General features: G+C 48.6%; 1 protein-coding gene across 3 annotated transcripts in view; it reads right to left on the bottom strand.

The window, feature by feature from the left end:
* MYH11 (myosin heavy chain 11) overlaps window positions 1-23,060 on the bottom strand; it is a 59,573-nt gene extending 36,513 nt beyond the window's left edge. For 2 of the 3 annotated variants that reach the window (XM_054842577.1, XM_054842578.1), the window contains exons 1-4: window positions 22,943-23,041; window positions 17,538-17,896; window positions 12,735-12,891; window positions 4,479-4,506 (exon numbers count right to left, since the gene is read on the bottom strand). In XM_054842577.1, the coding sequence (XP_054698552.1) occupies window positions 4,479-4,506; window positions 12,735-12,891; window positions 17,538-17,879 (527 nt within the window). In that variant the 5' untranslated portion in view covers window positions 17,880-17,896; window positions 22,943-23,041. Of the gene's footprint in view, window positions 1-4,478; window positions 4,507-12,734; window positions 12,892-17,537; window positions 17,897-22,942 lie in introns of all 3 variants that reach the window. The other variant, XM_054842576.1, reaches the window with a different exon arrangement.
* Between the last annotated feature and the right edge of the window lie 4,375 nt (window positions 23,061-27,435).

Below are 27,435 nucleotides of genomic sequence, written 5' to 3'. Positions count from 1 at the left end.
ATATTATCATATAAGACTTAGCTTAATTCCACTTTTGGAAACATCTGAAAGGTAACAGAAGAATTTATTTTCAGCATTTGTTTCGGTAAGCGATGAAGCACAAAAATTGACTGTTCACGCATCTCTCAATCCAGCTGCGCTGGCGCTGCGGGAAGGCTCTGCGCACGGGGCGCTCAGCGAGGGGCTCCGAATCACATCAGGGCTTGGCAGGCTTCGCCGGCAGCACGGGACGGGCAGAGATACTGAAAACCTTCGTCCCAGCCCAGCTGCACCCCTTAGAGAGCCGGCTCAGACGCCAGCCCCTGATCCTACTGGTGCACTTGCCGAAACTCCCCAACGGAGCCTGGGCTGGTTCAGCACTGAGCTCCCCCCGGGCCTGAAGCCACGCAAGAGCGCTGTGCGGGAGAGGGGCCAGCGGCAAGGCCTGCGGCTCCAGCCTTTGCATCCAGAGAGCCGGGACAGAGGAGAGCCTGCCTCTCCCGGAGGAGGCTTGTGACTAATGGGGCTCTGCAGCGGGGAGCCTGCTCTGGATGACTCCGCGTCTTCACACGCGTTGGGGAGAAAGCGGGCTGAGGGCCCATGGCTCCGGAGAGTTGGCCCAGAACGAGAGAGAGGAGGGAGGGGAAACGGGCAGGACGGCCGCTGCCTGCCGCGGTGTTTTGCCTGGCGCTGCCTTGACCTCAGTGGGAACAACGCCCTGCTACCGCATGGTTTGCTCGAAGCTATTCAAACTAAATGCATGTGTGAAAAAAAGTAAAAGGTAACAAAACCCTATTTTTATGAAATGTGTAACGAGCGTTTGTTTTCACAGGCTTCACGTTACACCAAACAGCCAGAATTTTGATCAGATTTTTTTCTCCTTCGTTTAAGGAAGTTTTTTGTTTAACTGAAGCTTGTGCACGGCCCTGTTAGCCACTCCTGCTTTCCAGAAAGCAATACCCTACCCACTCTTTTCAGGAAGTGGCTAAAATATGATAACCCCAGGATCAGCCAGGTTTAAGGGGAGATCTTTAACACAATCATGTGCTTAGTTATGCAAATATGGAATTTTTAGTAAAAAAACTTTTGAAAACTCCAGGAGGATCCACTTGTATCTGTAAAAATCAAACAACTGAAAGGGCAGGAGTCTCCTTTGAGGGCCGGTGCCTTTACTTACATTGGAAGCAGCTTGCAAAGTCACGAGCACGTTCATGGCTGTTGCTTAGTCCAAGTCACGCTTAGCTGCTGAGGCACCAGGGTTGCTCAGGTCTCTGAGTAACTGGACAGATTTCTTGGGTTTTTCCCTTCAGCAACATCTAGCGTGCTGGTCAATGCAGCCCAGCGTGGTCTTTGCAAGAGCAAATGCAGAGCGTGGCTGGGGAAAAGCCCGTGTCAAAGAAGAGAGGCTGCAGGGCGGGGGGGCTAAGCGCCGGCAGGAATTTCAGGGAATCCTGACAGCCAGGCAGAGCCCTGGAGCCTGCCCGGCACAGCACGGGAACCAGGCACTAGGATGGAAAAGTCTCCTCTGCCTTGATTTGCAGACACATAAAATAATAAGATTTCATAGCCTTAGTGCAGTATTATATATTGTATGTTTATTGTATAGGTAATGTTACGGCATGTGTTATAACGTAATAATGCAGGCACAGGTACATTAGTTAGTGAGCACTGGCCTGGGGTAATGTTCCCCGCGCTGCTTGTAATCGTGCGTGACGGGGTGGGGGTTAGGGCTGGCTGTGAAGCAGCTGGCGGGGAGCGACACGAGAGGCTCTTCGGTGACGCTGCCCACGGCAGGAGCTCGTGGCAGAAAGGATGTGTGCACAGAGGGGAGGTGAAAGGCGGGGGGGGTGTAGTTGTTAATAAAATGTAGAGGAAATAACCAAACCTAGGGAAGATGGGTCATTCCGAGGAAGCGTTAGGACCCACGAGCATTAAAGGCAGATGGAGCATTTTGAACGTGCCACAGTTAATCGCATAACGCGTAGGGACTGGAAAAGAATGCAAACAATACTTAGCACGTGAGGGTAGTTCAGTGAGCTGAGGGTGAAGTCCTGGGAATGGTATATTTATACTCAACCACGGAATCACACCTAGTTCTCAGGTCTATGCCCTGCCCGCGCCCAGCAGCACGTCGGGTGCCAGGTACTCGGCGTCCCACCAGGGTTCCAGGTGAGCTCTACCAACAACAGAGTAACTTTGCAGAACTAGCACAAAGCACACAGCACGGAGTACTTAAAAATAAAGCACACAATCTCTGCTTGCATTCTGTCCCGGGTATTTTGGCTAGCCTGCTGAATTCCCATAAGGTAAACAGCAAAGAGCTATTTGTGGGCGACGGGTAGCAGTGAGCGGAAGAATGCAAGAGTCTACGCTGCAGCATCACCAAACGTGAACGAGGGTTCGGCACCACCCACAACTACCTATGTGAATCCTCACAGCTACTTTTTTTTACTATTTAGGTACCAGGCCTTGGAAAGTTTGAGTCTATGGCTATTTAAAGAAAAGATCCCAGCTGATCAATGCCACGAAGTCTTCAGTTATTGTTACGTATTTTAGGCAAAAAGATAATGTCTTAGAATTTTTAGCAATTCTATATAAAGTAATGCAAATTGCTGCCGCTCGACAGCTGCCCAGCTGAAAGCCGAGAGAACTTTCTTCTTTCTGTACAGCCAAATGAGGCCAACGAGGATGACAAACCCATAGTGGTTAAAGTTGTGTACAGTGCTTTCAGCTTGACTACTCTTTTTGCTTCAAAGGACATGTGTGAGGATGGTTTTAAGCTATGAGTCATGACGCCCATCGAACATACAGCAGTTATTCTAAACGTCTCGAGGAATCACTTACTGTGGCTGTTTTCAAAATGGGAAAGACATTTCATTCTCTCTATTTTATGTATTGCTGGTGTGAAACACCTTATGTTTCCAGCTCAGCTGGCCAAGTGAAAAAGAAAAGTATTTTCATGTTTTATGTTTATATATATATGGTAGCTGTCAGAAGTGGAACCTTTAATGGATTTTCATGAACAAAAAGGCATAAATTTGGAAAAGAAAGCCCCTTTCTTAAAAATTCTAATATTCCAAGTTTAGAAGAAGATCTGAAGATTTACTAATGGAAAAATAAACTAAAGTACAGGAATAGAAGGAGGAAATGCATATTGTAAATTAGTCTTCATTACCATGACATGTTTCATCCTGGGAAGAAAGTGATGGTCAATTTTTATTTCATCATTGCAGCAATTTTAGATTTCTTTTTGGTATTAATGCATTTTTGGGCAGATTCCTGACTGATATACTTGCACGTAATGAAATCTTGTTACAACGGAGGTCAGAGCTGTGCTAGCCCTTAAGGTACCAGATACAGTATTTAATTTTTACTTTTTCTTAGGTGATGATTTTTTCCCAGTCAGCAGTGGCCCTCACAAGTAACTGTATGGCTGGTGATCAGTAGCAGCACTTTTTAAAAACTAGTATAAATATATCTTCAGTCAGTCAGTAGCCACATTTATATATTATTTATATAGTCAGTCAGTAGCCACATTTTCACAGATTGCCTAAAACCGGTTCGGTTTGGGACTATGTGTCTTTGCAATACTTGACAGACTACAGCATGACTGCACGAACCTGCTGTAAATAATACACATGCCATCTTCTGCAAACAATAATTAGTATTGACAGGAAATCAAATCTTACCTTTGATCAGGAAAACTGGAAGATGCCTAATACAACAAACCCAAAATTATGTCAAAAGCATCCTCGATGGCATTCAAGGAAATAAAACCAACTAAGTGGCAACAGAGGAACGGAGAAATGGTCAAACCCGAGGGTCAAACAGGAGATCCCTGTCCAATTCAACAGTCTGAGTGTTTTGCAGGACACGTAGGAATGACAAAGCAAGGGGATTCTGCGGAGTAGTAACCTATGCGCAAAGCTCAGCTCACTAAAACCCCTGCCTGCAACAGCTGAACCCCCACGCTGGTGACAACTCACCGAGGAGGCCTCCAGCGAGCTGGGCCACAGGAAAATCAGAGTTCAAACCTGCGCTGGCTGAGCTGGTGTTTCACCATTGCCTACACCGATGACGCAGAGCAGGCAGACGGGTGCAAGCCGCGCGGTGCTGCTCAGCAGCCTGTGCACGGGCGCCCGGGGCGGCTGCTGCCGGCAGGGAGGTACCAGCCGTCCCCCCGCTACCTGCGGCACGGCCAGCCAGCACGAAACAACAGCACGGACACGGAAGGCCGTGCTTTTCTGCAATGACAACCGAACTGGGAACTTACGGTGAGCTACCAACGGCTAAAAAAGAAAAGCGGTTCCGTAAATCTCTGGGATGCTGTGCGTTCCTCGCTTTTCTCAGGTCCTCCAGGAAGCTCTTAAATCCCTTGTTCTCTCTGCACACGCAGTGTTACAACCACGCTCCCCAATTGTTCTTTGTAAGTTGAATCAATTGTGAATAAAGAAAGACATCGTAATATTGAGATATAGTAAAATAGATTAGTGACTTACGTGCACAGGATAGACTGGTCTTCTCGATCTGTGAATAAAGAAAAAGAAACCCCATTAATTAGGGAAAATGGCTATGTCCTGACAGAAGCACTTATATTTATAAGGATTTACATTGAACAGCCTAGACCTTCCAAAATCTGGCAATCCATGATTAGTCAAAAGTACTGGGTTCACATCTTATTTAATTTGCCCTTCCATTTAAATAAGCATCTCTAATGGAAATATTTTGTACAAAAAATGAACAAAAGGTTAAGAGTTCAAAAATATTTTTTGTAAATTCCATTAGAGATGAACTGTAATGAGGACAGCAAAAAGATCAGCCTCTCTATAAGAAGATTATAATTGAAAATGTCAAGCCTGAAACTCAAGTTTTTACTATGCAGTATGGCTAGCAGCCCACTTGAAACAAAGTCTGGACAGATAAGGCATCAAAACCTAAAATGTTTTAAGCTGGTCATGCAAAGCTTTAAATTTGGAAAGCAGAGCAGTTCAAATACCCAAATAATGTATTCTATTTCAGACTGAGAGACAACTTTTATTAAGAGGACAAGTAATTTCTCTGAGATGTCCTCCAAAGGATAAGATAAACAAGGTACTTCACATATTTTAGAGGAGCACGTCAGCAAGTACATAAGTATTCTTCATGCTTTTTACTACGAGCAGGACCATCAAACACACTTTTGATCCAAATTTAGAAAAAGGCGGGCCAAAATCTCCATTTCTGGTGTGAGGCAGGTCGGCGGTTTCTGCACAGCACGCGGCGCACTGCAACACTGCAGCCAGGTTCCGGGCGCCATCCCACCCCATACCTGCTCGGGCAGCGCTGCTCCTGCTCCCGCAGCCCACCCCGCTCTCTGCCTTCAGGACTTCGGCACAGAACTGCCTACCGAAAGGCGGATCTGGGGCTGAGATCTCTAGGCTGCGATGGACAGCAAACACCCGCTGAGGTTTCATAATGCGCTTCACAACGCCAAGCTATTTTGTCCAGCAAGGCTTCCAGCAAAGTCTGATTCGCCCTCTGTGTACAGAAGCGTGACTGGCGCCGTGGCTGTGATCCCTTCTGAAGTAGCAGCATTTGTGTCACTGTGGAATGGCCAAACCTTGGGACAGGGTACCCGGAGAGGTGTGGCATCTCCACCCCCGGAGCTATTTGGACCGAAAAAGGCTCTGAGCAACCTGCCCGGCGTTGTAGCTGGCCCTTCCTCGAGCGAGGCTGTCGCAGACTGCCGGCTGCAGAATGGAGAAGAATCTTCTGACTTAGGAAATCCCCAGGCGGGTCAAATACATTTTTGCAAAGTATGCACCGTTTACAAATCTGAGACTGGAGGCGGGTAGTTAAGCAGAAGCAAGTGCTCCTGCATGGTCTGGCGTTGTTTGTCAGATGCAGAGCTAGCATGAGCCCGGTGGAGCCTCCGGTCGGAGGTTAAGACATGAACCCCTTCCTCCTTTTACTCGGCATGGGGGTGACTTGCAGGGCTCCCTACCTGATTGCTCGCCCCTCTGGCTGGCCCTGCGTGCAATAAATACCAGGAGATAAACAAGCTCTGTACTGCGCAGAGATAACGGTGATAAATTCGTCCTATGAAGCCTGCAAGTTGTAGCTGCTGCCTGGACCACGGCCAGCCTAGGAGAAGCAGCGGAGGACTCTGCTGGGGCTTGGATTGATAACAAACAACTGTTTTAGTCCCAGTTCCTCTATAGCTGTAACATTAACAGCTTTATTGATCGCTCACACAGCAAATGGTGCCACTTAACTGCTTTATTCGGTAAATTGGTGCAAAATGACTCATTACATTTCTGTTGGAGATATTTGTCAGCAATCAGCACGGCAGGACTCTTCCACATAAGCTTTTGGGAGGAGAGGAGCTGCGAGCCATGTTTGTTTTTCACTGCAGGAGACGGAGCTAGGCTTTCTTTTAAGTTAAAAAAAGTGAGCTCACGGTAGAATTTTTGCTAAAAATACACTGTTGTGTAAATAGAAACCATGGGCATGTATTGATATTGCATCACGAACCCATAAATACCATAAAGAAAATAAAAGTGACTCCTTGATATGGAGTTGCCAGTGGAATTTCTGAGCTCAGGGAACATTAGAAAAAGTTGGTCTCCTCCAAGCCAAGTATTCTCTCCTACTCTTTGCTGCCCATTGCTGCCCTTCTTTTGCTCTCCAGTAAGTGAAAAACCCCTCTTGAAGGTATCTCATAAACTGGCCCCCCACAGGCGTTCGCATGAGTGCCTGCGGGTGGGCAGCTTTGCTGAAAAGAGCGAGCAGAAGGAGGGTGAGGGAGGGCCGGAGTTGCACCAGGTGCCCTCTGGGATAGGGACCGGGCTGTGCGAGCCAAGCCTCAGTTACTGAGTTCCTTTGGGCTCCAGCAACCCAGCCCCTCGTGCAGGCACAGGGAACAAACCCTGCTGAGGTGGGAATAAGAGGGCGATGGAGGGAAGGTGGGTCTTTGGTCCTGCAAGGACTCAACCTGGAGGCCGGGACTGCTGGGTGGTTGCTGGCTCCCCAAGGCGCCTTCGGGTGCGGCAGCACTTTGTCTCTCTGACTGATAGCAACTTAGTTGAGGGCTACGGGGGATTCCTGGAGGGAAAAGCAAAGTTATTCGTTTGCCTTCAGCTTTCTCCTGTAGTCCGAAAGGCTTCCAGGATTGGACCTGTGCGATTTGCCTGGTCTCTGCAGGTGAACAACCCCATGGCGTTCTTGCAAGCTTCTCCCTCGGTCTCTGGACGTACCCCCTCCCAGCTGCCCTTCTGCTGGCAGCCAGATGGAGTCGCGAAGCTTTCAGCCCTGCCTTGCTGAACGCGCAGCCCGTCCTGCGAAACCTCGTGCTGACAAACTCCTCTGCACACGGGGGGAGCGTTCCAGTGTTACTCTAGTTCCTTCAGCAGTCTGAACCAATTGCAAGGGTCGGGACGAACGTATCAGGAAATCTCCTGTTCTGTCAGGGCTTGGGCTGCAGATCCTGCTCTCAGTTACCTTCTAGGACTCTCCCCCTCGATTGCTCCTATTTCTGCTCTGGAATGTTTTATCCTATATGGAAAGGACTGGGCCCTATTTTGGGAGTCTGCAACTTTATGTGGGTGGATCGATCAGAAGAGAATGACTTGCATGAATAAAACTCCTTAAACATAATTCCTGGGGCTTAAAAAGTAACAAAATATGTCTTCTAGCTTCCAATAGCTTTTTGGTTAATGCCGTTTTAAAAATCTGACACTACCTGGAAGACTATCGTATCCACCCCCTGTATGTCTAGATTAGATGTTGTGGACATTTTCTAATTTTATCCTCAATTTTTTAAGAGCATAGAGTTTTACATGTACATTCTAAACCCCACCAGCTCTCCTAAACATGCAGTTGACTCTCTTTTTTTTTTTTTTTTTCCTGGAATCTGCTTAGCTTTTTCACCAGACACCTCCAGATTGCTTGTAAGAATCCTGTGTCCCTCTGTTCTTGATAGACCAGCTAGCTCTGCTTAATCACAAACAAAATCAGATGGTTTATCACAATGAAGCAGCAAGTTGGCAGCTTTACCATAAAAGGAAAAAACCAGACTGAACCCATGTTCCAACACTCGCTTGCTGCTTCTTTACATTTGGTCAGAACGCCGCTGCCTAACGGGGACATTTCTGTACAGTCCTGCGAGGACACAGTAAACAGATGACTTTTCGTAGCAGCCCCCTTTTCTAAACTCTTGGGAACCACGTTTCCCTCCCGTACCTCCCAGTAACTACCAGGTTGGTTGTTTTGCCATCTTTAACTCAAGCTGGAATAAAAATGGCCTCGCAGAAAATAGATAACCTTCTTCAATCTGCAGAAAGCCGTAATGTGTCTTCTCCATGACGATTTCTTGCCAGAGCCCTTAATAAAAGCCTGATCATCCACACAGAAACTTTATACCTAAAACTGCTACCTAACCTGACTTTTCACGTTTGTATTGTTTATCACTTCTTTGCCGTTTGCTGCGAGCAGGGAGGACGGCAGAAAGCAGCGGAATTCCTCATCCTTACCGGAGCGGAGTCTGGGCTCCATCCCTGGGAGCTGGCAGCGCTGCGGGAAGAAGTCACCCACCCAGCTCCAGCCTCCAGCTCCCCTGCCCTGCACTGCCCTCCCCTCGCCGCTGCCACCAGCGGCCTCGCTCTGCGCCAGGCAGGGCCACCCCCCCCCGAAAACTAACTCAAGCAAAAGCAAGGGGCGGTTTTCACCCGCAGCCGTGTTGTGCGCGACCGTGCCAAGGTGCCGGCAGAGTTGGAAGGAGGGCTCCAGCCCTCGGTAAGGCAGCCGTGCCACTGGGCAGCTGCTTCGTCCGAAACACAGGGGAGAGGGGTGGGCGCGGAAGCGTAGGGTGATTTTGTGTGATCGCAGCCTCTGAGCGTAGTAGCAGTCAGCTAGCTTGTCCGTAAGGACAGTCGGTGTGGCAGCTCCTGGGGACAGATACGTGCATAAAATCCTCTTGCAGAATGTTACTGTCTCTTAGTCTCTGAGATTAAAGAAAACCGAAGTGGATAAAGTTTATTCTTGTTCTGGCTGGAAATGAGCATCGGTGACTGCGCCTGGGCAGAAATTGTGCTGCATTAGGGACGTGGCAATCAGCAGATTCAACAAGCCATCCAGCACCCCGGTTTGAGCACAAGACAGCATGACTGTGATTTGTAAAAGGCTTTTAGGTGCTCAGAACCACTTGTTTCAAGTGGAAATTTGATCTCTGCCCAGCCAGCATCTCTGTTAATTCCCATGTCCTGTGAGATGTCAGCTTTTCTGCATATTTGGAAGAAAGTCCAATTATCTGATCCCTGTTAACCGTAGCTAAGCGTTATTACCAGAACAACTTTGATGGGACTTAACGATCATCCCTAATGAATATGTTCACCGAGTAAGTCTCCGGAGCAGAGGAGCACAGCGTGCGCAGCTCATGGGTTTTGCTGGATGCTGTGCAGACAGAGGGGAGGGTGAGAACGTGAAGGGCTGTGCTCCCCAGGTGAGGAGCCTGCCAGAGGACACTGGGGCTCGATTCACCGAACGATAAGGGCTCCTCAGACATCTGAGCAAGCTGATTGCTCTTGGCTGAGCGGCCCTGGTCATGAAGTAGCAGAGTGTAATTCTTCAGTCTCATGAGTCTAAGATATATTTTACTTTGGCAAGAAGAAACTATGCAAGTTTCCCAGATAAGGAGCAATACTGAAGTTTCACAAGGAAAACATTCAGTGCCCCATCCATGTTTATGAGTAAGGATTTTTGTTTATACTCCATTTGCAAATACACTTACAAAACCCGATGAAGCTCTCTATGGCTATACGTGTTGCGTGCACACACACACAATCGTGTTGACGCCCACTTTCCCCACTCCAATGTGCATACAATTTGGCTGAATAACTAGAGTTATTTTGAGGTTTGGTTTAGTTTTATGCACAAAACATGAGTACATTTTTGCAAACAAAAGCACAGCTTTAAAACCAGCTGGGGCCCTCTTCAGAGATGGAGAGCCTCCAAAATGGCATGTGCAAGTAAATAAGCGAGCAAAGCGTGGGTGTCCTGGGCTCGTGATGCAAGCTCCTGTGGGACTGCTCCCCGGCTGGGGCAGGGTGGGAGGCGTGGAAGAGCATTCTCTTAAAGGTTCAGCTGATGATCTGTTCCCTCCTTTCTTCTTTCTACTTGCTCCCCCCCTCTCTCTGCTGTCAAGAAGAATTCCTTGCAAAGGGGACACGCGACTAACAAGGTGTAAAGCTTTCCCAAGTGTTGGTGGGGCCAGGAAATTATGATGAGCACCAAAGAAGAGAGTAGCAAGAAGCACGGGGGCTCTTGCTGCCTCCTCCTCCCAGCAGCCAGCCTGGGCGTCCCCGGGCTGCTCTGGGTGCAGGGACTGAGCGCCCCGAAGGGCGAGCCGGGGCCAGCGGCTGCACCGCTGCGTGGGGGAGCGTCTTGGGAAGGACGGGAGAAATCGGAGAGGTCCTTATGCTGCTGGGATCAGGCTGATCTATGCCGATACTAGGAAACTCCTATACTGCCAGGCCAGACCAGTTCTGTTTCAGCACAGGCTGCAGCGTTACGGGTCTCTCTCTTGCCTGCACATAGCTCGCAGCCCTTTCCTAGTTGTTTTTCCCTGTCCCGTGTGGAGGGCCAAGTAGCGGCACCCTGCACAGCTGAGTGAGAACACTGCAAATGACCTGCAGGTGCCAGAGGCTTCTGGCGGAGCTCCCCTGCAAGGCTGGCTGCTCCAACAGAGGGTGGGGGGAGAGCGGGCTGCTCTGCCTCGGGGGCTGCTCGGAGCCCTGCGTGGTGCGGGGGCAGAGCAGGGTTCAAGAGAGCATCTGGAAGACGCATACGTGGCTTAGCGGGCTCAGCTTATACCAAGTAAGTTCCTTATAACTGGGGTTACAGCAAAAAAGATCTTTACTGAGGCATGTTCTTTTAAAAGCACCTTTCCCCTCAGCCCTACAGGTGTTTCACGTGCCTGTCTTCATGGCTAGCTCTGCTGCTCAGTAGGGAGGAAGGTCTGGTTTGGGGATGTCTTTTATTACTGCTTTATTGATCCTCCTCCTCTGCTGTGCTGTAGCTCTGCCTTCTGGGATGCACTCAGATAAAGGAACTGAAGTAGCTCCAGAAAAGAAATGTCACATAAGCCATAGGAAAAAAAAAAAAGGTTGATATTGTAAAGTAGGTCCCTAGTTTTCTGGGTTTAGAGTCTCAAACACTCTCAGATGTGAAATTGCGAAATTCTAAAGTCAGGAACCTAAGTTACAATTAAGTAATCAACTTAAATGAGTAAATATTCTTCAGGAGTTTAATCCTTACAAGTTCTAAGGCTTTTGTTATCTGGATTATTTTGTTAGCATTACAGTTAGTACATATGAGTACTCAGAACTTTTTTGGGAAAAGACCTGTTTGATGCCTTTGATATCAGTCACCATTGGGGGGGGTATGTATTGCTTGTACTAACATGACGGGGCTTTGATTGGAATTTTCAGTCGGCAGAAGTCTGCCTGGGGTTGGGCAGTTTAGGCTGCCCAGAAGCCTGTCACATATCAGATGATCTTTTTTTCATTGTGGGGGAGGACTCTGTCTAGTCTAAACCTTGGTTTAGAAAATAGCGATTAACTATGATATACCAAACCAACTACTTGTAACTTCTAGCTAAATCATCAGGTTGCTATTTCAAGCAGGACAAGGACGGGAGTACTGCAGTGCTGTGACCCTGGGGAAATACTGTGTCGTTTCATTGCAGAGTCAGATAAAGTGCACAGTGCTTTTGAATGGATTAGTTTCTCCAAAACAATCACTGCTCTGTGTATGTATGTAAATATTACAAAGAAATTGATACTAGGTACTAATTTAGCTGCTAAACTGAAATTTTGAGATGCTGTTTAGTGTTTTCACTGGTCTGATCTAAACCCCACAAGCCTTAAACCCTTAAACCCTTAAACCCCAACCTGGGAAGCCCTAACCTTAGGGCCAAGCCCGTGACCCTTGCTGAGCCATAGCTACGGCCAGAATTGCTGCAGGATCAGGCCCCTGTTGAGGGCATTTAAATTTCAAAGCATCATGTGGAGTCCTGCTTCCCTGGAGCGCTGAGGGCGGGGCGAGATGGCAACCGGTCACGTCCCTGTAGTCTGTAGGAGTTGCAGCCTCGTCCATTCATCACTGTAGCTCCTTCATCCCCAAAGTATGATTTTTCCTTAGAGCAAAGCCCCTCGGTCTGTCAGCAGTGACTGCAGGAGGAGAGCACTCTGGATTTCGAAGGGTTTGCTCGCACCATTTGGGGCCTGACTGCTTTCCCATCGCTGCTCCTTGCCATTCTTGCTACAGAGCGGAGCACGCCTCAGCTCAGGGCTCCAAAGCGTTAGACTGCACTGAAGGTAGCCCCCAAAGACTATCTGAATTTCCTTTGCTAGGAGAGAGGGGAGCAACGCCGACAGATCCACAGCGCTAGCAGCTAACTTTGGAATAGTCTCCGCTGGTGGAGAGGCAGCATTTTCCATGCCCGTATTTGCCAAAACTATTTGCGTGACTTTGAAACCTTCCCACATGCCTCGACACAGATGGGTAAAAGGATTGTTTTTCCTTTTTGAGTCACAGTGTTTGTGGACTGCCATCCCTGCCAAAGAATTCCTCTGAAACTTCTAGAAAGCTCGTGTCACCCTCCGTAACAGATCCTCCCTGGCCGTGCTCCTTGCAGGAGCCCACGCGGAGTTATCGGGTGTTTTCTCCCAGGTTACTGGGCAGCGATTTCTAAGAACTGCAGCGTTAAACTCGCCTACCTTGCAGCATGCTCCTGTAGGCTGTGTCCGCGATAGCGTAGATGTGGGGTGGCATCTCGTGCCTCTTCTTTCCCTTGTACATGTCGATGATCTTCTCTGAATAAATGGGCAGCTGTTTGTATGGGTTTATCACCACGCAGAAGAGACCTGAATAAGTCTGCAAGGAAATGCAAATAAAAACCGGAATTAATACCACGTGCCGTGTCTAGGCTGCATTGAGCTAACAGGATTTTAGCAAGTAACTCTTCTGTAGTCTGCCTAGTGTGACAGATGTAGCAGCGATTTCTGAATGCACGTGTATGGGTGCAGTTTCCAAGTGCACAAATAGTTATTTCTAATACGCGAACTGCTAGAAAGTATGTGAATTTAGCAATCTGTAGAAACACCATGCTTTGAGCTGACGTTACAGCTTCTTGACTTCGGTTACTTTCAGTATATAGTGAATCACCCTTATCTATGAGGATGTAACAACTGTAAGACTTCATAATATTTCCTTAGATGTGTATTTTCATATAGAGTACGTCCTCTGCTCTGGTAGGTGTCAGATTTTGTAAACTGAAATCCTGGGTAAGAAGCTTGGGTTGATGTTAGAAGAAGGCTTTTTAAAAAAGATTATAGGAACACTGTATAACAATAATGATTGATGAGAGTCCTTGAAAAAAATTACTCGGGTTCCAAATAGATGTCTTAACAGAATAGTCACGCCTTTACCACATGACTGTTTCTGTAAGAAATTTAAGGAAAAATGTGGTTTCTGTTTACAGTTTAATTATGATATTCATATAAAAACATATACATAAACAAACAAGAACATTGGCTACCAGCTGATAGGTTTTGTTAGTTGTTTTTAAAATTCTCCTTTATTTTGGAAAGCTCTAGCTATTGAACTGAGAGCAGAAATAATAACATATGATAATAGATGATGAGCCACATATCACAAACAGTTAATAATAGTAAGCAATTTGCAAGGGTTTCCCTTTTTTTAAAAAAAAAAATTAAATCAAAAAATAAAAAATTACAAACTTATGAGATTATTATTGCAGGGGTATTGGGATATTTAAGCTGGCCTATGACTGTTAGTTTTAAAACCATGCCAGTTAAAAAAAAAACAACAAACCCCGGAATAATGAAATTACGTTCTTTCTGACTTGGGCACAAGTGGTTTTGGATTATTTTTTTTATCTCCCCGCTGTGTGAAGGAGCGCTTTGTGGTGCGCAGCCGCTGCCGTGCCTTGCTCAGGGCCTGTCTGAGGGTGGCTGAGGCTGCCCCAGCTCCCCTTCGGAGGCCGCGGGGCTACGAAATGGCGTCCGGGAGGCTTGGCTACGGGCGCAGGGATTTCCCTTTCCTGACCATAATAGGCAATGGCACAACGCGCTCCCGCCGCGGCCCGGGCGCTTTTTATGGTGCTCGGCAAACAGGGCGAGAGCGCCCGCCAGCCTCCAGCAGCGAGGGGAGGCCGGGTGCCCCAGCCGCGCAGGAGGAGGTCTGGGCTGCTCTGGGTGGCCCTGGGGACCTCTCCGCTCCGCAGGCTGTGGCGGCGTCACCGCAGTCTCAAGCCAGATTACAAGAAAATCAAGCTCAAGGTCTTTGCCAGTTCTCAGTATCCCCAGGCTAAACCCCTTGATGTGGAAGGTAGATAATTGCTGTGCTGGATTTTCACTGAAGCTGGAGTTCACAATGAAACTCTCTGCTAATTGTGTCGAAGCGAACTCTAGTGCCGCTGGGACCACATGCTCGCAAAGTGACAGTTTCTATCTTAGAATGACCACCAAGGCCTTGTTCTCAGTAGGAACAGATCTACTGTATGCACTCAACTCATCATTCCCAACCAAGGAAAATAACAGGAGAGCAAATTTCCAGCTCGGGAAATGAGTCAGGCCTCCCTTCCCCGAGATTTCCGGGCATTGGCCTGACCTGCCACATGCCGGGCTGTTTGCACACCCAGGCGTACAGTAGCGTACCTCCGGACAGCTAACTTTGAGGCACAAGAAGCAGGTCGTTAAGGCAGGGCAAATGCCCGAGCTGATGAAGTTCAGGAATCCCCATTTCGAACTGGCCCGTGACTGACACCATCTCTCGCCTTGGGCAAGTTGACCCTCTTAGTTGAAAGCTCTTAGTTTCACCGCCTGTAGCTCTAGGTACCCACTTTGTGAGGATTTGGGGAACCAGATTAATGTATGTGATGTTTTGAAGGTAAGCGAGCCAGTTGGGTAAGCAGGTGACGGCGGTGGGGGTTGAAGTTTCAGTGCCTTAACTCATTCTCCCTGGGGCACGGTCAGTCCGGTGAGCGGACCCCTGGCCGTACCCCTCCCTAGAGGGTCTGGAGCCAGAACACGATTTGAAGTATCTTCAGGGTCGTGTCCATGGGAATGTCCCTTGGACAGCCGCTGCTGCCGGGGAGCTAAGAGACCGGCACAGGTACACCCATCCGCGTTGCAGGTGCCTGGGTTTGGGCAGCAGAACCACACCTCCAGTACGCACGTCCAGCTTTCTGCGCCTAGAGCCTTGCGCGCTGTTAGGCGAAGGCTGAATCAGTAGTGCCCTTGAATACAGGCACGAGAACCTTGGTTCTACTCTCCAATCCACTGAAGGTGCGTTGGTGTTTTATTGATGTTTATATAATCATTTTTGCTCTAGTTTATGTGTGGACGAGGCAGATTCTGTTTGTTCTGAGCAATGTGAAACATGAGCTAGCGGCAACACGCTTCCTGCCCTTCTTTCCTGATTATCTTGTTAAGGAGAAGGCCAGGGTGTTTTTCCAGTGTGCAGTCACTCTGTATTTCTGCACTGAATCTTCTTATTAATTAATATTTAATATACATGCAAAGGGCAGATGATTTTAATTATATTTTTCCCAGCTAGGTTGACTTTTTTCTTTGGCAGAATTGGGAATCCCCATTCGCATCAGCGCTGCTCTAAGGGGGAAAACGCTAAGGTCACGCTTGCTTTGTACGTGTGGGACTCCAAGGGAGGCAACGTAGGCATTGCATGGCAGAGCCACGAGACGGTTCTTTACAGTTCATTTTGCAAGTGGGTGAGACTCAAACTCTGTTTAAATGCCCCCTATTTTTAAAAAGGTCTGACAGTATCTAGTACGGCAGCACTGTGTAAGAGTGGACAGTTTTAAGCAGATTTTAGTTACTGAAAATATTAATAACTTGTTGCAATACAAGTAAAAATAGTTTCTTTATAACTGTTAATTTACCACCGTCTTAAAATCTAGTCCCTTGAGAAAGGCAACTTAATTTCAGATACACTTCCATTTTTGTCTCCATGAAAAATTCTTTGATTTCTAATTCAATTATCCACTTCAGGAAATTAATTTCCTCTTCCTGTAGAAAGTGAAAATTCCACAAAAAAATCCACAAAGTAAAGATATTGCAAGTCCTGGAACATCTATGCAGAGTGTTGCTGAGAACAACAACAACAAAGAAATAAACCCCACGCATTTTATCCCACTATTCTTCTACTAATTCTTTTTAGATCTTGCAATGATGCAGAACACTATCAGAAAAATTCTCTTGTAGTGATGATTGCTGCATGTTCTGATATAATAGCACATAGGTCTATATGTTCACCTGCAAACTTAAAATCCAATAAACCCGACTGCTGAAGAGATGGAAGGTCTAGCTCCTTTCAGGAATCTTGATGATGTGCATTTTAGTGCATTCCTGAAGGAAAGCTCCTGAGCTCAGCTCTTTGAAGTTATCCCTAACTATTCGATAGTTCCTTTGTTGTACTATATAAAACTATCTTCTTTTCTGCTTCATTTCCTACTTTCCAATTTAGCATTCCTCATATTAATAACGAGAGCTCTACTCCTGCTTCTAAGCCCCTGTTACTTAAGCTCTGCACTTTCTTTCACTCGTCAGCGGTCTGTCACGTGAGAAAAGCTGTGGCGACTGAAACCGTCGATAGCTTCTCTGCAGCGCTGCATCGGGATCCTCCACGTAAAAGCACAGCTAACAGCTGTGGGCCGTGGAAACTTTCTGGACCCCCTTACCATGCAGTTTGCTAACTGGCGATGCAGACAGATTACAGGGTTATTAATGTCAAAATGCGCCTCTCTTAATAGACTCGTGTGGGCTGGACGACAGAATAATCTTGGCCCTAATTCACGTGAAGATAGAGAAGATTATAATTTGTCCAGGTTTCCCTGATCTGTAAGTTGACCAACAAGGCGGGGAAAGAGTTTTAGGGGACGCGTGACTTTGGCTCAGTAACACCCTGGAGCATGCGAGTGCTCTCACTTGAATTCCAGTGGCTTTATTCAGTCAAACATAAGGTTTGACTCAAGCACCCACCAAACCAGAACTTCTCAGCTGCCTTTCAGTGGGAGTTTTGCCTGCGAAAAGGCTGCGTGATTTGGCTTTTCCGTATGTGCTTTTTGCGGGTGACTGGAAACTTATTCAGGTTTGCACTGAAGTCATTCAAAAGTCCCTATTGACTTTTTGAATTTTTTTTTTTAATTCAAACAGCAGGACTGCAGTGTGGTTCAGCTATCAGAGTACTTTCCAAACCAACAGTATCCTTTCAGAATTAGCAAGTTTTGAGGAACAAACCTTCATGTGTTTTTATTTAGTTAAGTAAGGAAGCAATTATTAAAGAAGCAGGAGAATGATGGTGAATAAAGTGAACTAAATACACTTTTGGTTTAGGATGCCATTGCTGAGGGGTTAGTCCCTGCATGGCCCTGTTACATGCAAGGGCTGGGTCCCTGACTGGGTGGGACCCACCTTGTTTGTGACGGAGCAGGGTAGCATGCAGTAGGAAACGCCGTGTGCGTGTTCGGTTCTACTTACATAAATTAAACCTGAGAAGTATCTCTCCCTTAGGTTGTGCAGCACTGAAGCTTCATTGAGGCAAGTCAGCTCTGCCATGTCCTCCACTTTGGAGAACTTTGGAGGGTTCATCTTCTGGATGTCATCCTTGCTCAGTGTCACTTTCTTTCCATTTTCTGCCAGTTCAACTGTCACCTCATCCCCTTTCTCTTCCTTGATACTTGCTGCTTCAAATCCATGTTTCTCTGATGGAATCCAAACCAGTCTCTTCGCTGACCAGTCAGCCTGGGCAAGTGGGTTGTTAATGAAGTTTTTGTCCACAAAGAGGAATTTCTCATCATCGCTGAGAGGTTTTTGAGCCATTTTGACTCAGTAGACACCTGTTGAGGAAGCAAAACAGTCCACTTTAAAGGGAGGCAAATTTGAGACATTCCAGGCAAACCACATTTGTCACATCTGCCATGCGGTAGATCCAAAGCACTATAGGTCCTGTGCCGTATCTCCCGTTTCCGTGCAGATGCTCTTGGGTGCCAGCTTAGGTACCTTAGAGTGTCTGTGTTCAGATTCCCATTCCTTTGTTACCGTGTCTGAAAGCACCTAAATCAAAAGCTTCGTGGCACTAAACCAAATGAGGACACCTGGGCTTACGACTTTATTTTGTTTGTGTTGTACTGAAACCGAGAGAGAAAAGGCCTAAGTGATGTCTGCGCAAAGGCACCCAGAGCTGCACCCCCCGGCCAGCCGAGCAGCTTCCTGCAGCCTCCTCGCCTGCCCATCACAACCTTCACTGAATTCAGACACATACAAAATTTCTCATCACGCGGCTACCGTTGGGTGCATACTGAGACACCAGTGCAATACCCAGATAATGAGGAGAAGAGCAGTTCCCAGGCTGTGGTCCAGAAAGGACAGAACCGAACTTTTCTTGCAAAGGACTATTGCTAATCACTCTAATACCATTTCATTTGGAGAAGAATGAGATTAAGAGAAGGTCAAAAGGAAAAACAGAAAAAATTTATGAGTACTGCTGGTGAAGGAGAGGTAATTCAGAGTTATCCCCTCTGCACGGTGCAGCCAGTGGGAGCTGATAACTTAGGAAGGGTGCACGTCTGCCACAGGAGAGAGAAGAAATAAAACAAGCCTGGAAATCGCATCATCTGTTAGGTACTCGGAATGATGATGCCCAAATTGGATGCGTCTGTGCCATGCAGCGGCACATGGGTGAAACAGCATCGTGCAGGCGCGCTTGGCCGCAGCGCCTGGCTGTATCTGCTCCGAAGGTGAGGAGGCGCTGGCTGCTGCGCTGCGTGTGAGGGAGGAGGCGGCTGCCGCCTGCTCTGGCCAGTGGAAGTTCGGACGCAGCCGCAAGAGCTGCGCTGGTACTGCTGGAGCTTTCCTAAGCATTCTCTCTGCTCTGTCCTGGGGGACAGGCAGCTCTGAATGGGGGAAGGAGTGACCGGAGGACTTCTCGTGGCTTCCTACGGGGCAGGAAAAGCGGTGCTCATGGGGAAACCCGCCATGCAGCGGAGCAGAGAGGGCAGCCAGGGAGGAGCCGCGCTGGGGAGCAGGGAAGAGTGTGTGCCCAAGAAAAACATCTCTAGGAGACAGAGGCTGTTTCATTTCCTTATTGAGAGCGAATTTAATATTTACAGCATTCAAACAAACATGAATCTTGAGGGAGTTGGGAGAACTGACTGCTGAAGATGTCAGCAATCAACCCGTAAGCAGAACGATGTTTGTAAAGACCGAGCTCTGTGCTATGCAGCCAAATGGACACCCTGTGCCCTGGGAGTATCAGAGATTGGTCTCCAAATGCTTGTCCCTGAAGCCTTCCCCCCGACTAATGGCTTTTTGCAAGGCCAGACTGTGTGAGGGGTCTGAGAGACGCATGGATCGTGCAGAAGGTGAGATAAAGCTTAAAAACAAAACTAGGATTTTAGAGGCACCTAAGAGGGTTAGCTGATATCCTACTGAAATTCAGTGGAAATTAGATGCCCCAGCTCCTTAAACTCCCTCGACAGTTCTCTCATCTAAAAAACCCCAGCTTTCCTCTGAACATGCTCATTCTAGAGCCACCAGCCTTGCCTGGAAATCCCAACGGGGAAATCCACCCAGGTGGTCCACGCAGGCGCAAGGCGCGTGGTGGTGCGGGGGGACAGAAGAGAGAGCCGAAGGGCCTGGTTGCGCGCATCGCCACCGGCCCGCGCAGGCATCGCCGCCGGCCGGTCTCCGCGAGGGAGCTCTGCGGGATGCGGCCCTGCGCTCCCTCCCAGGGGATTCTTGGAAGAGAGCTGCGAGAGGAAACTATTTGACCTCTGCGTGGATTAAGGCAGAAAATGTTCCCTCGTTGCCAAGAGGGCTGGTAGAGCCGCACAGTTCCAATAATGGAGATGGTATTCTCTCCAGCTGAGCTTTCCAGCTGGCGGCCGCGGGGTGAAGCCGGCCGGACAGGGGAACGGCGGGAGCGCAGCCCCATCCCGGGGCAGTGGCCCCAGGAGCACGGGGCTCGGGGAGCGGCAGGAACCTGCTGCAGCCTCTCTCCTCCCGCGGCGGGGGCAAGGGGCAAGGCACGTTCTCTGCCCCGTGCCCCAGCAGCGTGGGAGGAACCGCTGCCGCAGTGGAGCGGGAGGACGTGGGTCCAGCCTGGGCCCGGCGGACAGAGCTGTCTGGTCATCCCGAAGCATCACAAAGGTTGGGTCCTGCTGCCCGTGGCCAAGTGCCAAGGGACAGCGCAGTCAAATCTATAGGAATTTGGTATTGCTGTCAGGAACGCCAAAAAGTAGTGACAGAAGTTGAATGCTGTCATTACAATCAGTTTATCCTGAGTATATTATTCCAAGGACAAAGTATAAATATCTCCAGGAAGTGCACTTTAATTAAAAGGTTATTGGCCAAGCAGAATTGCCTCCTGGGTCAGAGCTTGGAGGGACTGCTTTTCTCCTAATGAGAAGAGAAAGGACACTTCTCCCTTCCTCGGCAGGATGTGCATGTCAGTATAAAAGCTTATCACAGCCGTACAGGGAATAATTATTTAGAACAGAGGAACATATAACCAAGCATGTGAATTATTTTCCGAAACCAAGTCCTACTCCCATAAGTGCTTTCTGATGGAAGAGCGTAGCAGTGACCTGCTGCTTGACTCAAACTGTGTTTCTTGGGCTACAGGAGCTCTTCACCATGTTCTTTCTGGTTGCTTATCTTTTACTTTTCCTGTACGTAACTGCATTGCTTGGGGGGGGGGGTGGAAATCTAGGGGTCAATGCTAATCTTATGATCTTGGGTGGGAGCTGGCTCCCCAGCACGGTTGGCTCTGCCACGAGCACCACGGCCAGTCCCTCCTGGCCTTTCGCCTCTCCCACTGCCCACGGGACCACCTTCAAATGCTTGCTGTCCTCGTGGGTGTTTTCAGCTGAACGTGGAGGTATCGTCGGTGCTAGCTTACGGTTGTTCAACCATGGAAGAGGGAAAGTCTCTGTCTTAAGAAAGAACATTTTCAGTAATTTCACAGGGCTGGTGGGTTTTTTGGTTGGTTGGTTTTTGGGGTGGTTTTTTTTTAATGCACTCTCTATGTACTTTAATCAAATTGTCCATAAGTGCGTTGGTCTCCTCTCAGGTCTTCTCACCTCTGTTAATGCAAGTTACTACATAACTCTGATTAAACACTTGATAGCTCTTTTAATACTACAGAGACATTGGCCCGGGCTATTACCTGTGTTATAAACTGTAAAAAGTAGAAAGTAAAAAAGGAAAAAAGACTTCAGTTGCATCATGCGGGGATAGATTCCCTTTATCTGGAAAACCCCAGCCATTTCAATAGCCCCAGGTGTCATTCTGTTCAGTAAATCAGATCCTGCGTGTTCATTAGAATTCATAAATAATCCGGATCTTAACTGGACTTTGCACAAGTTGGAAAGCTATCTCTAGCTCTTGGCTTCTTCTGAAATTAACATACTTAAAAGCCAACAGATTTGCAACTAATAAGTCTCCGTGAATTATCAAGAGCCGGGCTGCTCTGCAGCCAGCCCTGCTCGCTGCCATATATGGCCACATTCTGCGCAATATAGCCGGTCCCCGGCCGCGTCCCCGTACCCAATTCCAAACAAATACCTTGTAGGGACTGCTGTGCCAATTGCAAAGGAGATAATAAAAATCATTGTTTACATCCCAGCGAGTACAGCCAGAGGAGCAGTGTGCACTGGAGTACAGGCAGGACTTAATCGGGCGCTGGGCTCTCCGGGGTTCAGGGGTTTAGCCTCCGTGTTAGTGGCTCGAGGGAGCCTTGAACTTGGGAGTTCAGCAAGTCAGCCTGTGCGCAGACGGACGGCGTCTTGTGCGAACGGCCGAGCTTTGAGTGACAGGGAAGGTCGGCTTGGTTTTAAACAAGTGCATTTTAGAGGAGATTTTATTGAGACGTATCTATTAGATAATCACGACAAACCTTCTGATTTCCCTTATATTTAAAATATCTCACGTTGCTGCTGAATTCTGCACACCCGCCCCTCTCAAATGCCTATCGACGTTTCTATAGGTGTACATAGACACACACATATATATACTATGTGTGTGAAAGAAGGCAGCGAGCTGCTGGGATGACACCGAAGCCGCTTTCTACACTGCCATCTACTGTCGCCTCTTTGCTCACGGTATTTTGTCAAAGTTAGAAGTTTGTTGCTTTATTTTCCCTTTAAAAAAAGGTATGTCACATTTGAAATTACTCGAATTAGTGCAGTTCAGTGAATTATCAGATTAGTTTTGCTTAAACTTTATTCCCAGCGTATTAAAAGCATACATCTGTAGTGCTAAGGCGTTTTTGTAAAAGTGTTTCCATTTCTTCTTCTAATTTTTAAGCATTTTCGTTTAAAGAACAAGTGACCGACAAACCAATTATTTTATCTGGTTTCTTTAAACAGCATGGGAAGTGCACCGAGTTCCTTTCTTAGCACTGCAAAAGCAGAAATCCTTACGGAGGATGAGCCGCTCGGGCTGCCAGGTTTCGTCATCGCTGGGTGCTGGTTCATTGCCGCGGGTACCTGCCGCATCCGCAGCGCTCAGCACCCTGCGGGCTGCCTTGCTGCCGGCTTGGAGCGCGAGTCGAGCTCTGCAGCCGGCGCCTTTAAGGCTCGCTTTGGCAACAGCAGTGTTAGAAGTGGCGAAGGAACAAGCCAGAGCATCCGCGCACACCTTTGTCCGTGCGCGGTCTCTAAGGCAGTTTAAACGGGACCCGTCAGTAGCGCACGATTTGGGAGAAACCCTTCGAGCGTGGCTGGGAGGTCTGTTCCTACGTCTAACTCGTACGGTCTCTGCAGGTCAATTCACTGAACGCGTTTGCAAATAGCCTAGCAGTCAGGCTGCCACGCTGCTCCAGCCAAAGCGCGGCCACCCCCAGCCCCGGCCCCAGCGGGGACCCCCGGCCCCGCGGTACTTACAGGCGTCCGATGAGGGGAGCAGAGAGTGAATTGGAGAGTCGGGAACCTGCACAGCCACCAGCCGGGACAGTCCAAGTCCTCGCCGCCTTTGCAGCCTCCCTATATAGAGGAGGAGAATCTTGTCAGTGGGGAGGGGCCCTGGAAACCACGTCCTGCTGGAAAATCCTCTCGGTACCTGGGTTAAAAAAGCCAGCCTGAGCCAAGGACCTCAGTGCCAGCAGGGCCCAGCCCCGGGCTGCTGCCCCTGCCCCGAGCCGCACGTTGGGGGAGCGGGCTGGTTCTGGCTTTCGGAAAGGCACGAAAGGGGTGCCCCTGACTCGAAATGGGTGCCCCTGACTCGCACCTTTGGGGGTTTTGCTTTTTCCTCCGGCGTGAAACTGGCCGAGCAAAAGGACTTTTAACTCCCTCCTGCCTTGGCGGCATCCTGGCCCCTCGCGGCCCCCCGCCTAGCAAAGGACAGAGGGCAGATCACGGGCCCGCGTGGCGCAGGGGGGCTCCCACCCTCCCGCCCACCGCCAGCGCGTTTTCTTGGAGCTAGGTCCCCGAGTTCAGGGGTTGCTTGGGAGAGGAGGGTAGTTCCTCACACAGCGGGGGTGCGGGGTGGGGGTCGCGCTGGGTCTCCCCGTGTTTACGTGACATTGGGAGCCTGGGGCTGGTTTCAGCCTCCTTGGCCCCTGGGGAACAGGAGGGTCATTTCCCACCTCCCCGGCGGATTCGCCAGTGTTTCTCTTGCGATCCGGTGCGCGGCTCAGTTCCTGAGAAAGGACTGTAAATACTTTTTCATATATAAGAAATACCTCCCTCTGTCCATAAAAGGAAGCAGAGAAGTGATAAATAGCTGAGGAGGAGCAGTCCCCGGGATGCAGTGGAAAGAACGGGCGGCAGGCACCGTGCGCTGGGGGGGAGAGGAGGGCAGGGTGCTGGGAGCCAGACCTGCAGGGTCAGGGAGTGATCTGGTCCTCGTCAAACCTTCCTCGCACCCCCCAAACCTTCCGTCCCCAGCTGCGCCCCCTCCTTCCCCTGCTAGTGGCCAACAGCCTTGTGCAGTGAGACCTGTGGATGGAGACATCCCAAAAAGGGAAAGCTAGGATCCTCTAGGAATTCCCATCAACGTGCCAAATACAAAATACCGAAACAACCCCCTCTCAGCAACAGACTAAATATGGTGTATGCCCAAAGGATCAGAGCACAGTCCTGGGCGAAATAATTTCTCTTGACATCAACAGCCCTGTCTTCTCTGGAAAATAAACCCTCCTGGAGAAGATGGATGAGGCTCATACTGGTCTTGGCAGCCTAAAAAAATCCCTGTGAGGGGAACCTGGGCTGAAAACCTCTGCTGTCACTCGGTCGAAGTACCAGCGCTGGCAGCGTGACAGACCTGTAGACCCTTCTTCTAGCTCTGGCCAGCTGCGAGCAAATTGGGGTAAAAACAGGAGGGAGGGGAAGAGCATCGGGGTTTCTTCCCTGCAACATTTCAGAAATACCAGGCACGCACTCGTGTTCAGGCCCCAGCTGGAGAAGACCGGCCGCGCGGTCCCAGCGGCTGCAGCCTGTCCTTGCAGCCGGAGGGTCGGTGTCCCTGGTGCGGAGGTGCGGGGCTGCCCCGCAGCACGCAGAGCCCTGCCAGGATCCAACGGGCAGCTGTGTCGTATCGGACTTGTGCACGTGTGGCTGTGCTGGAGCAAAGCCAGGGGAAATGATCGCCAGGACGAAAATCCAAGAAACTTGCCCTTGTTAGCAGAAAGTTCCTCACTGGGTAGTTCTCTGTATTTATTTGTTTTTGCAGTTTCTCAGTTGCAAACTTAGCTTTCAAATAGGAATATAATGAATATAAAATAATGAATGCAAGGGGATCCTCTGAAAAGTGTGATTGTTTTTGCATTCATCAAAGTTATCCTAAGAAGTTCCTTTTAAACCCGTGCAGCTTTGCACAAAACCAGGCACATTTTAATAGTCACTTAAAAAGGAGTGGAAATTATTCCAGCTGGTCTGCAAACCGCTGCATGTGCACATGCAGGCTTGCTGCCCGAGTCGTGTGTGTAACAGAGGCAGCGGTGGAGGGTGATGTATGATGTGACGTGAGACGGAGCTGGAAAGTCTAAAAACCATTACTGCTGGGACTGAAGCAGTCACGCTCTCGAGCCATGCGGGGTAGGACCTGAGAAGCGTAAGCGTGGCTTCCAACCTTCGCTTAAAGGCTAACGTGAGAATACGCTAATCTAATAGCCTGGCTGGGCTTTCCTAAACGTTGTCGTATTTTGTAAAACCAAAAGTTGCCTCAAAATGAAAGCTGTGGATTCCTGGTGGATGGTGCCTTTGTGATGACAAATAAGCTTTATTTAAACACACCCCCCCGATCTATTTGTTTAAATTACTTTTCTAGAAAAAAATAATGAGCAGCCTGCCCTTAAAATATCTCTGTGCTAAATTTGTGCTGTAAATATTGTACTCGGGGAAAAAAGAGGACTTGAGAAGGAAAGACACGAACTTTCAGCTGCCTTACCATGGTGTAACCTGAATGCAACGGAGGGAAAAAAGAGAAGCACGGCTGGTCATGTTTGTTAAATAACGTGTGTCAGGTGAACAATTTTTTGTTTCAAAATGTTTTTACCTAAGTTTACCAACCATGTTTCTCTAAGCTGCCATAGGTAACTGGAGCTGAGACGCGTACGGGTGGGTTACCCCCGGAGCTGAGCTGTGCTCGTGCAGCAGGAGGGACGGGCTGCATCCAAACTAGAACAATCAATCACGGGAGGCGTCTGACGAGGTAGGATGGTCACCAGCTGCTTAATGAGAAGCTCTGTGCCTAACGCTGGCTGCTGGTCAGGTGAAGCATGTGAAGCACACGGGTCAGTTCTGAACCAGTTGCGCACCAGCTGCTACTGAAAGGGTGTCTTTGCAAGTGCGAACAAGTATTTGGGGTTTTCTTTTCCTAAACATAATCACCTAGTGATAATCACTCCTCCGGAAAACTGATCAACCGACACCCAGATTCGGCTTGATATGACGGGTGCTCAGGAAGGAAAGCGTAACCGACTCCCTGGAGCGTGTTGATAAAGCTTAGAAAAAAAATTCCCCTGTGCATGACAGAAACTAATACCCCTGAAACAGCACTGATGCCGCGGAGTCTGTAAACAGTTTCCTCTGATTCTAGGGGAGAGCAAAAATTTAGTTTTAAAGAATTTTGGGGTTGTTTAAACTCGTGGGTTAAGTTCTTCCAAAGCGCTTTCCAGATCTGATATCCACACCAAATGCCACTGGCTCCTTGTCACCTTCACTTGCGATATCACACTTAGACAAAGACCAGCCTCTTCTAACGTAACGCCCTCTGTAACAGTCTCAGTTACAGTGTTCTAGCTCCGCTAAAATTCAGAAATGCATTTTGCTCATTTAAACCCCCAAACTTCTACAGGCTTATATCTTTTTTTCATTTTCTGATGTCAGTAGAAAGAATAAGGGAGTTAATGCAAGAGATCACAATCTGTAATTAAGGTAGATGGAGCTTCTTAAATTATTTAAGAAAATAATTTGTGCATGCTCACCTAGGTGGCAATTTCTTCTAAAACCTGAACCTGTGACTCTAGGGTTGTGAATTATCTTCATCTAAATACTGACCTCGCTTAGCTTAAACTTTTACGGAATGCTTGTTTGGAAAGTGCAGCCATAGTGTGCAGGCTTTGCAATTCCTCTTCATCCGTTCCCAAGTACGGCAGCCTGACGCTCACAGGGCTCACCGCGTCTGCGTCTGAAAGAGGCTCTCGCGGTTCATGTTCTGGCAGGATAGACGCTAGACCATTAGTAATGTGATTAGACCAGTGTATTTTTATAGGCATAGTTCAAAGCTTTGTTGTACAAATAAATATCAGTGGAAATACACTTTAATTTGGTTTTAATTTGCTTGTACAGTGACTTGACTTTGAAACGGGAGACAGTTCCAGACCCCCAAACCTGTGCTGTGAGGGTGTTGGAGAATCAGCTGCAGCGCGGGTTGCGCCGAGAGCAAAGGGGGCAGCTCCCACCCACCGTGCCAGCGCAGGACCCTGACAACGGCCTGAAGCTGCAAGCCCCAAAGAAAATAGTCCCAAGATTCCCTCTGTCTTAAATGGATTTCCTCTGGGATTCCAGAGACACACCTTCATTAGCCCCACAGCTCAGCGACGACACCCTCGTAACGGCCTCTGCTTTGACGAGCCTGCTGAGCCGTCTGCTTGGGAAAGGGCAAGGCCGGACGGCCCTCTGCCTTCTTCCACCAGGACAGCGATGGCGCTTGAGTTCTGCCCCTCGGGATCCGTTTCCCAGGGAGCTCCGGGGCAGCTTCTGCGTGGTGGGGAGAGAGAAAGCAGCCGCAACGGCTTTGGTGACACTGGACTTGTCTAACAGAGAAGGTTAGAGCTTCTGCCTTTCCCAGAGCCTTTTTCCTTGCCCTCGGAAAGACAATTCAGATTCCAAATGCACGTAACAATTTGACCCACTGGGCCCCCGAGAAACAGGGG

The sequence above is a fragment of the Grus americana genome, chromosome 15 (genome assembly GCF_028858705.1).
Source record: "Grus americana isolate bGruAme1 chromosome 15, bGruAme1.mat, whole genome shotgun sequence".
Taxonomy (NCBI): Eukaryota; Metazoa; Chordata; class Aves; order Gruiformes; family Gruidae; genus Grus; species Grus americana.
The sequence above is the reverse complement of the archived record's forward strand: the minus strand, read 5'-3'. Positions and strand labels throughout refer to the sequence as shown.